The sequence below is a fragment of the Heterodontus francisci genome, chromosome 2, assembly GCF_036365525.1.
Source record: "Heterodontus francisci isolate sHetFra1 chromosome 2, sHetFra1.hap1, whole genome shotgun sequence".
NCBI lineage: Eukaryota > Metazoa > Chordata > Chondrichthyes > Heterodontiformes > Heterodontidae > Heterodontus > Heterodontus francisci.
This window is the reverse complement of record NC_090372.1, coordinates 93,873,999-93,886,414: the sequence shown is the minus strand read 5'-3', so window position 1 is coordinate 93,886,414 and position 12,416 is coordinate 93,873,999. Positions and strand designations below refer to the sequence as shown.

The 12,416-nt window shown below is 42.1% G+C and overlaps 1 protein-coding gene across 1 annotated transcript; it reads left to right on the top strand.

The window, feature by feature from the left end:
* Positions 1-11,613: 11,613 nt before the first annotated feature.
* Positions 11,614-12,207, top strand: LOC137380669 (apolipoprotein A-I-like). The gene has a single exon (XM_068052889.1). It carries the CDS (start codon positions 11,614-11,616, stop codon positions 12,205-12,207), a length of 594 nt encoding a protein of 197 aa, XP_067908990.1.
* Positions 12,208-12,416: the final 209 nt, after the last annotated feature.

Sequence of the window (12,416 nt, the reverse complement as noted above, 5' to 3'; positions counted from 1 at the left end):
AATTTTCTTTCTGTCATTTGTAGAATGGCCTTCATTAACCTTTCATTTTTCCACTGATAGAAAACTGTGAAAAGGAACTCAACCTGTTGTATGGGGCACATCAATAATATCAAAAATAGAAAATGGCAGCAAAGCACAGCAGGTGGGCAGCTTCAGAAAGGAAAAATGAGATTAGCATATAAAGTGTAACCTTTCATTGGGCCACATTAATAATGACATTTAATAATGCTACCACTAATGAAACTCAGTAATAATAATTATCTTGTTACTCCTGCATCGTGTGTATGCAGCAAAGTTCCTCAACATCATACACCAATGCTGGCTGACATGTAATCCTATTTAGATTGTGGAATGATTTGGGATCAGAATGAATTTCAGAAGGGCTCTCTGCATCTGTTCTAAGCTTATAGTCTGCCCTTAATCCAAAAACACTGTGCAGTGTAATGATCAGTTATTATAATATTTTATTCTGAAATGCCAACTTGAATTTAGGTATGAAGAAAAACCAGCCAGAGATTAACATGCTGTCAAAAGTAGCATTTCTCTTTACATTGCAATTTTACAATTAGCTGATTTGACACAGAATTGTTTGCTGCTGAATTGAAGGGAGAAAATAATATCTTTGCAAAAGTATAAGGGAGTATTATCCAATGGGAGTACAGAAAAAATTGCCATCTTCATAAGGGAATTGATCCACAAAGAAATAATGATGTGTTTAAAAATATTAAAATATATAGAACTTTGGTTAGACTATGCTTGGAGTATTATGGTTTCCATATTACAAAAAGGATATTGAAGCACTGAAGGTTTACAAGAACATTACCAGAATGGTGAGGAAGCAGCTATTAGGAAAGATTATGCAGACTGGGGCTGTTTTCTCTGGAAAAGAGTAGAATAAGAGGAAACCTGATAGAGGTCTTTCAAATTATGAAGGGGTTTGATAGGGTGGATGCAAAAAAATTGTTTCCACCTGTAGGTCAGTGCAGAAAAAGGGGACATAAATCTAAGCTAGCCACTAACAGATCTAATAAAGAATTCAGGAGGAATTTCTTTACCCAGACTGTAGTGAGAATGTGGAATTTGGAACATGGAATTGTTGAAGCAGATAGCATTAACGCATTTAAGGGGAGGCTTGATGCAAACATGAGGGAGAAGGAATAGAGGGATATGGGGGGGGAGGGTAGGTTGGGAAGAGGTAATTAGAGTGGAAGGAGGCACAAGTGCAGTATAAGCATAAACTCACTGGGCAAAAATAGCATATTTCTGTGCTGTAGATTCTTTGTAAATCTATATAGCAACCAGTTTCATGAAAACCACATCTTCAAGGAAGGAAGGAAAGGTCAGAAGGAAAACTGGAAGAAAAATACATCTAATGAATTGTAGCCATTAGTCCCAAAAGGTCTAAGAGTGTTTATTTTTTGCTTGCAAAATATGGATTGAATTTCTGTACAAGAGGAGTTCCAAAGCAAGCTGAGGGCCCATTACACAAAATTATGGCTAACTTGAGGAAGTTGTAGATTGTTTTTCTTGCTGGAGTGGGTTGAATAGGTTTGAGAGTGAGCTGTGATGTCCACGGGACTGGAGTGAGGTATGGCTGAGATTAGTATAGGATATGAGGTAAAGGCAGAGAGACAGAGACTGCAGGCTGTTGAACACAAAGGTTTCTTCTTTATTCTGTTTTACTTTCACTTTCACTGTACTAGCATGTGTATTCTACAGCAGCCCCAAATGTACACAAAGTACAATGCAATTGCAATTTCAAAACACTACATCCCTCCCCTTCTTAGTAAATGAGAGATATAGTATGTTTCAATCGTTTGTTTCCAAAACTGTGAACAATAAACTTAAACATAAATTGTTAACTTCGTAACATAGTTACTTAACTGTGGTGGGCATTTTCTCTTACGAATAGGATATCGTTTGACATCAGATGTTGTCTAATTTGATTCATGTTCTTCATCTGAGGTGTTGATGTTGGAAACAGATTCAATGCTTACGAGTGGTGTTTTCAGTACTTTAAACAATTACACATTTCTTGTGATGATTAGCGAACCACACTTAGCAGTGATCATTGATCCTTTTGTGTTGAACAGAACAAATGGTTGGATGTCATAGAAGTTGTTTGCTTTCCAACATGACCATCACATTTCACAAGTACTTTATCTCTTGGCTTTAATGGTGTAGTTCTGTTTTGCTCTATATTTACCTTCATTTGATCCTTCTGTTCTCGATCATATTCGCATACATGTTGATCATTAGCTCCACAGGGTAGCTCAGGAAGACGTGTGCACATAGGATGTGCAAAGATGAGTGTAACTGGAGGTTTTCCCACAGTCCAGTGAGGAGTCACTCTGTAATTACAAAGAAAGTGATATAGCTCTTGCTTCCATAACTTATTTTCAGCTGTAGCTGTACGTATCACTTTTTTCAAGGTTTGCATAAATCTTTCAACTTTTCCATTAGCTCTTGGCCAAGGGGGGTGTGATTTTCTAATGAGTGAACCCGAGGTAGTTTGTGAATTTGCTGAAGTCATTGCTGTTGAATGGGGGTCCACTGTCACTTCGTACCGTTTGAGGGATTCCAACAAGGCAAAGATCTGGTCAAGCTTTGGGATGACTGCATTTGTTCAAGTTGTTACGACCAGGTGAGGAGGAGGTCACAGTCACCCCTCTTGCCTTCCTCTTTTGACCGCAACAGTGTTTGTTCCATTTTAAACAGTGGTTGTGCTTACTACCTCAGTGAATCTTTTACCGTTTACCTTTAATATGGTCATGAAAGAACCAATTGGACAGGTTTTCTTGAGCTTAAACAAGAAAGTGGTAAGTTTATTATACTCAGCAAGCTAAACCTGATCTAAAAATAATAAAAATTACGCTACACATTCACACGAGGATCACACATACACATATAGATTACAAAGTGGAAAATAGGTTTTTTGTTTGGATTAAAGTCCAGAATAAATAAAAGTTAAATACACAGTCTGAGGTTGGATGGTTTGGTGGTCTTCCGACTGGAGTTGTATTCTTGAGGTCTTGGCTGGTCAAAGTGCACTTTGTGGCTGGTCCACTTTGCTCAGGGTTTTCTTGGAGGCAGAATTTTAGGTGGCTCTCTTCCGTTGGTCTCTGGCTGTAGAGGTCTGTAGGCGTGGCGGATCCACAGTTACAGACAGTTTTCAAACTTGATGTTTTCTGGAGAGAGAGAAAGGGAGGCACAAAGCCTTCTCTGCTGCTGCTGCAGTCTCGGTTACTGCCTGTCTCTTGTGTGTAACAAAGCTCCCAGTTTTACAGAGCCTGGGGAGATGGTCACATGGTTCTCTCAATCCTCTTTGTTTTTAATGAGGTCCAAAGTCTAAAACCCAAAACCTCTCTCAGGTGATATTGTCAGTGTTTGCCCTCTGGAGGGATGTCACCACTCATGAATGCCTCAACATGGCTTCGAATGTCCCACTAACAAGGGTGAGCTGGATAATCTACTCAGTTAGCCAAAGCATTGTCCTGGATGGGCTTTTTGTTAGACTTATGTCTCCGATTCGATTTCACAGAATCACAGAATCGTTACAGCGCAGAAGGAGGCCATTCAGCCCATTGTCTCCGCGCCAGCTCTCTGAAAGAGCAACTCCCTCAGTTCCATTCCCCTGCCTTCTCCCCATAACCCTCCATATTCTTCCTTTTTATATAACTGTCTAATTCCCTTTTGAATGCTTCAATTGAACCTGCATCCACCATGTTTCCAGGCAGCGCATTGCAGACCTTAACCACTCGCTACGTGAAAAAGTTTTTCCTCATGTCACTTTTGCTCCTCTTACCAAATACTCTAAATCTGTGCCCTCTCGTTCTTGATCCTTTCACGGGAACAGTTTCTCTCTATCTACTCTGTCCAGACTGCTCATGATTTTGAATCCCTCTATCACCTCACCTCTCAGCCTTCTCCTTTCCAAGGAAAACAGTCCTAATGTCTCCAATTTATCTTCATAACTGAAATTCCTCATTCATGGAAACATTCTCGTGAATCTTTTCTGTACTCTCTCCAATGCCCTCATGTCTTTCCTCAAGTGTGGCGCCCAGAATTGGACGCAATACTCCAATTGAGGCCGAACTGGTGTCTTATACAAGTTCAACATAACTCCCTTGCTCTTGTACTCTATGCTCCTATTAATAAAGCCCAGGATACTGTATGCTTTATTAACCGCTCTCTCAACCTGTCCTGCCACCTTCAATGACTTATGTGCATATACACCCAGGTCCCTCTACTCCTGCACCCCCTTTAGAATTGTACCCTTTATTTTATATTGTCTCTTCATGTTCTTCCTACCAAAATGAATCACTTCACATTTCTCTGCATTGAACTTCATCTGCCACCTGTCTGCCCATTCCACCAATTTGTCTATGTTCTTTTGAAATTCTACACTATCCTCCTCACAGTTCACAACGGTTCCAAGTTTCGTATCATCTGCAAACTTTGAAATTGTGCCCTGTACACCAAGATCTAGGTCATTAATATATATCAGGAAAAGCAAGGGTCCCAGCACTGATCCCTGGGGAACTCCACTACAAACTTTCCTTCAGCCCGAAAAACATCCATTAACCACTACTCTTTGTTTCTTGTCACTCAGCCAGTTTCGTATCCTTGTTGCTACCATCCCTTTTATTCCATGAGCTACAAGTTTGTTCACAAGTCTGTTGTGTGGCACTGTATCAAATGCCTTTTGAAAGTCCATGTACACCACATCAGCAGCATTGATTTTGTGCTCTACCATGCGGTCATTTCCTGGGAACCATACCTTTTCCCTAATGAGGTGTTTTGTTTTGACTGTTCCCTGATGTCCTACTTGTGCTCTATCGACAACACATTCCATCAATGAGTGTCGAATGACAATACAGTTGTTGCATAATGTGAGATCAGATGTGGTTGTAATGGTGAGCTCATTTTGAACATTGTGCAGACCTTGTAGTGTGTGAGTGATTTCATTTGTAGATGATTTCTTGATTACATCTTTCCAGATTCATGATCCCACAGCCTTCATAGATAATTACAAATCCTCATCTTGTTTTGTTGCTGTTTTAATGTCAGCTAGTGTTAGCGACTTAGGCACCGCATTTATCTTTATGTAGTTAAGATGTTGTTCAGCAACCTTTTCCTCACGACTGTTGGCAATGGATGTCGCGAAAGGTAATCCGCTGAGTTGAGTTTGCTTGGCTGATACTCAACATGGGACTTGTACTTTTGTAATTTTGCTATGTGGATTGTTGAACAAGCTCACTAGTGGTCTATGATCGCTTATTACTTTAAATTTGCTTCCATATAGGGAGTGATGAAAGTGTAAGATATCCCATGTGATTGAAAGCGCTTCTCTGTTTGCGAATAACGTTGTTCTGTGGGCGTTAATGATCTGCTTGCCATCACAATGATTGATGGGTTGCCTGTCTTGTCTTTCTGTACGAGAACTGCAACTAAGCCACTGGGCTTGCAACTATGACTAGCTGGGTGGTTTTCTCAGGGTCGAAATAGACATTTGTGCAACTTGCTGACAAACGTTGTTTGACCTGGTGTGCCGCCTGTTTGTGTGATTTAGTCCATTCCCACTTGGTGGTCTCTTTTGTCAGATCGTGTAGGGGTGCAGATAACGTAGCAAGATCAGGAATACAGCAACTGCAGTATGTGACAAGTCCTAGCAGACTCCGGACTTCTTGCACATTTGTAGAATCCACAGCGATCGGTATATAGTTTGAGAATGCTTTTGTTGTGTGTAGGAATTGCACATGTGACTGCAATCATGTGCACATCTGTTATTTTGTGGAAACTGTTTAACATATCACATTCTTCAGATATGACATAGAATACAGCATTTGTCGTAGTGTCTTTGAATGAGACCGGCATTTCAAAAATTCTGAGGATTTTCAGCGGTGTGTCATTGTTGTAAGGGAAAATTTTTGTATTCCCTGGTTTGCTGAGAATGGGGTAATCCTGAAGTTGCTTGAATGTTTTGTCTCCCATGACATTGATTGATGCTGTTGTGTCGATGAAAGCATCTACGTCCAAGCAGCCAATGGTCACTGTCACATGTGGCTGTTTGCTGTGTCTGAGAGAGAGCTCAAAAGTATATTTAGCGTCATCCACCTCTATTTTGGCTACATTCCCTCACCTTTTTGCTGTGGTGCACATATATGGCACCTTTCTGTTAATATTGGTCTTAGTAGTTGATTTTGCTGATGAGCGACAAACATGAGGAAAGTGGTTGGGTTTTCCACAGGCTTTACATTATTTACCAGTAGCAGGACACTGTTTGGTGTGGGTAAGCACAGCCATAGTGGAAACATTATTTGGATAAGTCATAGCTCTGTTTGTGAGATGGCTGTTGTTGCTTTGCAGGTGGTTTCCTGGCACATGAGCAATGAACAGTGTTCACAGGAATTGAACTTGGAGTATGGTAGTTACCGTTAGCAGCCTCAACTTCAGTAGCTTTGAAGTCTGAGAGCAATAGTGATCTTGCTAACGCCAGCAACTCTGATAGCTTTCTGTTTTTCTCAAGTGCTTTTCGGCGTAGTTGACCAGAGAGACAGCCTTCAACTATTTGTGTTTTGATTTCACATTTGACATGTTCAACATCACCGAAGTAACATTTGGTTGCTAGTTGCCTCACTCGCATGCAATGTTTAGTTTAGTTTAGTTTAGAGATACAGCACTGAAACAGGCCCTTCGGCCCACCGAGTCTGTGCCGACCATCAACCACCCATTTATACTAATCCTACACTAATCCCATATTCCTACCACATCCCCACCTGTCCCAATATTTCCCTACCACCTACCTATACTAGGGGCAATTTATAATGGCCAATTTGCCTACCAACCTGCAAGTCTTTTGGCTTGTGGGAGGAAACCGGAGCACCCGGAGGAAACCCACGCAGACACAATATTAGTCAATTATCTCATTTGCTTCTTGCTTAGTGTATTGGAAGACAATGGTTTCATAAATGGTGATGCTCAGGTGTAAAATAGGTTGTCAGCGCATCTTTTGCTGAGTTGTAGTCATTTTGCTCAGGCATAAATGTCTCAAAGATATCTTTTAATTCTTCACCTTCACAGTGTAGAAGCAAGGCCTTTTTCCTCATCTCATCTGTGATTGCAAAACCTGCCATCGAGCCTTCAAAATGTCGCAGCCACTTTTGCCAATGTGGGGATACAGATGATGGCTGTGAACGCACATCAAAAGGTGGTAGGTTGGGCATAGAAAATGTCATACTGGTCAGCAAAGCAGTGATAAAGGATCTGGGATCGCGTTCCTTTCAGAGGAAACTTCTCTACAATGATCCGAGATTACATTTTTTTGGATTGGATGGTTATTTTGGAGAGATCAGTGTGTGAGTATACACTGAACAAACGTCCTGTGCATCACTCTAACACAGTCTGCAACTTAAAATGCTGTCTGTAAAAGTAGACAAAAACCTTCCAAAAATGTCATACCCGAAAGCAATGTTTCCAGTTTTTCACCATCCTTTGTTGTTTACCTCATTGTCATTGTGACGTCCTCAGGACTAGAGTGAGGTTTAGCCGAGTTTAGTATAAGGTATGAGGCAAAGACAGAGAAACAGAGACTGCAGACTGTTGAACACAAAGGCTTCTTTATTCTGTTTTACTTTCATTTTCCCTTTGCTAGCATATGTGTTCTACAGCAGCCCCAAGTGTACAAAAGCACAATACAATTGCAATTTCAACACACTACAGGAGCTATGCTGATACATTTTATTATATAGTCAAGTAGATAGGTTTCTCACATTTATGCATGCAAGTAATAAGGTGAGTTTCACTGCGTCCTCCACAGGGTCACAATTTATTCAGCATCTGTCTACCACATAGATGAAATTTAAATTATTCAAAGTTGTGTGTGTAGAATTATATTGCTTTTGCCCTGAGACAGTTTTGACTGTTCTATTTTGAGGAACTGGTCATTGCCAAACAGAATTCACATATGATCATAAGAGGTTGAATGTACTGTGTTTTAATATGCTGTGATAGATAGTTAAAAAAAATCATTGTGCCAAGAGCTAATTTACAAGGAAGTCCTGTTGAAAGCAAGAGATTCAAAATCAAATATCTGCCTCAGGCAAGACACGAGATAAGCCAAACTCTGGGTTTAAATTTGGCTTCTGGGAATATATAGCATAGTGATTAAGGCATTGGGGCAATATATACAGAACCATTTCATTGTGCTATAGATGTTTCTGACCATATTTCTGACATGCAGTGAAATATTGATCCTGATTTCACATACTTCTTATTTCTATGACAGCATTGCGTGTATCTTGTTTGTGTTTTGGTACAAAAGAATTATGATATAATTCAACCTGGCACTGTAATGTGCAATCGAATCTGAGCAAGGCTAAAATTAAATCTAAATAAAGGCAGCATGGAGGAATTCCACTTTCTGTGCCATGGAATGGGCAGATACAGAACCGGATATACGTAAAAGATCACATGGCACTTTTTTGAAGCATGTGCAGTGAATTCCCCTAGAGCCCTAGCCAACATCCGTCCTTCAACCAAACGCAAATACAGATTAACTGATCTTTTATCTCATTTGTCATTTGCAGGATCTTGCTGTGCAAAGATCGACTACCATGTTTGCCTATATAAGAATGCGACTGCATTTCAAAACTAAATAATTGGCAACAAAGTACTTTGCAACATCTTGAAGTCATGGAAGTCTCTATATAAATGCAAAACTTTCTTTCTGACAGGTCTGAAATGTTCCATTCAGTAAGTTTTTCAATATCAACTGCACTATACTGAGCAAATGCAATGAAGAATAAACTGTATAGCTTATTGGTTAGGCCATAACTTGAGTACTGTGTGCAGTTCTGGTCACCCCATTACAGAAAGGATGAAATTGCACTAGAGAGGGTACAGAGGAGATTTACAAGGATGTTGTGGGAACTGGAAAAAAATGCAGCTATGAGGAAAGACTGTATAGGCTGGGGTTGTTCTCCTTGGAACAGAGAAGGCTGAGGGGAGATTTGATTGAAATGTACAAAATTTTGAGGGGTCTGGATAGAGTGGATGTGAAGGGCCTATTTGCATAAGTGGAGAGGTCAGTGACTAGAGGGCATAGGTTTAAAGTGTTTGGTAGAAAGATTAGAGGGGAGATGAGGAAACATATTTCACTCAGAGGATGATGGGGGTTTGGAACTCACTGCCTGAAAGGGTCGTAGAGGCAGAAACCCTCAACTCATTTAAAAGGTGTCTGGATAGGCACTTTAAGTGCCGTAACCTGCAGGGCTACGGACCAAATGCTGGAAGGTGGGATTAGGCTGGGTGGCTCGTTTTTCGGCAGACGCAGACACGGATGGGCCAAGTGGCCTCTTTTTGTGCCGTAGGTTTTCTATGATACTATAAGAAACTAGGCCTTCTTCACAGAACGAGATGAAAAATGGGCTGCATCACTCATGGCATTTTTGTGGCAATCGTGAAGGCTTGATAGCTGGTCTCCAGGCTATTCACTTGGTTGAAGAAGATATTAATTGTGGAAAAAAGAAAGTCAGTAAGAAACTTACAAAAGTGATAAAAATCAAATGTAAATCAGTCTCTTGACTCAATACAGTTATTGCGGAGCACTCTGCCTCAAACTGCTGCTGCAGGATGGTTGAATATATTTCCCAAGCAAAGACAGCAAAGTTCCACAGAAGTTGTATTGAACCTTCTCATTGAACCTGAAATCTATAATTTATGGGATTGTTAATTGTTTTCTGCAACACCTGAAGACAAATTGGATGGAAATCTATTGTAAGATGCCAACTTTGCTATGATGTGAAGCTCCACAGATCGGCATACATAGTGAAATAATTTCACAAAGTGAACTCAAAAGCATTATTTATCCAGGCATATCCTTTTACGGCCCACCTCCAAATACATTTCAGGCCAGGCTGAACGCAAAGCCTTTATTTTCACAAAGGAAAAGAAAATGGATGGAATTACGAGTTTCCATCCAGAGTCCGCAGCAATTTGTCTGAATCAAATAGAAAGAAAATCATATGAGACACGCTGACCTTGAGGTCCAAATTCCCAACACGCACTTGTGTCAAAGATCTGCGCCGAGAACACTGGTTCATAAAATTCGCCCAATACGCCTGAAACCCAGTCTGAGGCCAGTGTCCTGCACTTCTCCTTTGTGACATTTCCCTTTCTCGCACTAACCATTATTGTAGCATCTCAAGTGAGATTGCCAATTTACTAATAGGGACTTGTTTGTGCTGTGGGCCCAACTGTATACACTGACTTGAGAGTCTGTCAGAACCCCATTTTATGCTAACTCATTGTGTCATCCACTCCCCAGTAACACCCTTCTGTTGGAAGCTGTAAGAGCCAAATACTGTATGTCATTTCTATGTTATCCTTCATTCAGAAATATTCTGTTCAGTTAAAAATCGAAGCTCATGTTTAAAGATGATAATTGCATCAGTAGTCCACATATTGACATGTGGAGCTCAGCTACTGTTTTGGCTTTCTAGAAGTATCGCTGTTGATATAATTTGCGGTCAGCTATCAGAATTGAACAGCAAAATACATAACTCAGGAATACCCTTTTTCACACTTTTAAAAGAAATGTTATTACCATCACTGAATAGTTAAAACATAACATTGGCCTTATGTCCCTACTTTATGAAAAAACTGAATGTTGATGTCAGCTGGCTTATAGGATGTTTATTTCCTGTGTACATTACAGCTAGCACACAAATTAACTGTGCAGTATAGTCGGAAGGATGTTGAGGCAATAGGGAGGGTACAGTGAAAATTCACTAGGATGCTGAATGGTAAGAGAAGATACAAATGCAAAGAAAGAATTGAAAAACTGGGACTGGTTTAATTAGATCAGAGGAGGTTAAGAGTTGATTTGTCAGAGGGGCCTAAAATTATGAAAGGATTAAACAGAGTAGATTTAAACAGGTGGTTTCCAGTGGTTGATGCAATATAGGGGACATAGGTGCAAGAAAGGTGAAAGATTAAGAACATAGAGCAGGAGAATCTCTTTCTGTAGAGAGTTGTGAAGCTGTGGGATGCACTACTGGAGTTAGTAGTTAGTAGTTAAAGCAGAGACCATGGCCGGGATTTTACAGGAGCTGACAAGAAAAAGAAGGCAGAAGTAGAAGCAGGTGGCGAAGGCCCTTCCGCTCCCGCTCCTGTTTCCATAGCAATTTTGCGCTGGCTGGCCAATTAACAGACGGCAGGGGTGACCTGTCACTCATCGCACGAAGGCGGCCTTTCAGTTGCAGGCCGCGTCGTCACCTGATGCTGAAGAAATTGATGCCCCCTGCCATCACCCAGCTGAAACAGACCCTCAGGCCTGCCATCATCCAGCTGAAACAGACCCTCAGGCCTGCCATCACCCAGCTGAAACAGACCCTCAGGCCTGCTATCATCCAGCTGAAATAGACCCTCAGGCCTGCCAGCACCCAGATGAAACAGACCCTCAGGCCTGCCATCACCCAGCTGAAACAGACCCCAAGGCCTGCCATCATCCAGCTGAAAGAGACCCTCAGGCCTGCCAGCACCCAGCTGAAACAGACCCTCAGGCCTGCTATCATCCAGCTGAAACAGACCCTCAGGCCTGCCAGCACCCAGATGAAACAGACCCTCAGGCCTGCCATCACCCAGCTGAAACAGAACCTCAGGCCTGCTATCATCCAGCTGAAACAGACCCTCAGGCCTGCCATCATCCGACTGAAAGAGACCCTCAGGCCTTCCATCATCCAGCTGAAAGAGACCCTAAGGCCTGCTCGCATCCAGCTGAAAGAGACCCTCAGACCTGCCATCATCCAGCTGAAACAGACCCTCAGGCCTTCCATCATCCAGCTGAAACAGACCCTCAGGCCTTCCATCATCCAGCTGAAACAGACCCTCAGGCCTGCCAGCACCCAGCTGAAACAGACTCTCAGGCCTGCCATCATCCAGCTGAAAGAGACCCTCAGGCCTGCCAGCACCCAGCTGAAAGAGACCCTCAGGCCAGCCAGCACCCAGCTGAAAGAGACCCTCAGGCCTGCCAGTAACCAGCTGAAAGAGACCCTCAGGCCTGCCAGCACCCAGCTGAAACAGACCCTCAGGCCTTCTATCAGCCAGCTGAAAGAGACCCTCAGGCCTTCTATCGGCCAGCTGAAAGAGACCCTCAGGCCTTCCATCATCCAGCTGAAACAGACACTCAGGCCTTCCAACACCTAGCTGAAACAGACCCTCAGGCCTGCCATCATCCAGCTGAAAGAGACCCTCAGGCCTGCCAGCACCCAGCTGAAAGAGACCCTCAGGCCTGCCAGCACCCAGGTGAAAGAGACCCTCAGGCCTGCCAGCACCCAGCTGAAACAGACCCTCAGGCCTTCTATCAGCCAGCTGAAACAGACCCTCAGGCCTGACATCATCCAGCTGAAACAGAC

Coding starts and splice junctions, on each gene's coding strand:
- LOC137380669 (XM_068052889.1), top strand. CDS start 11,614: ATGAAACAGACCCTCAGGCCTGCCATCACCCAGCTGAAACAGAACCTC.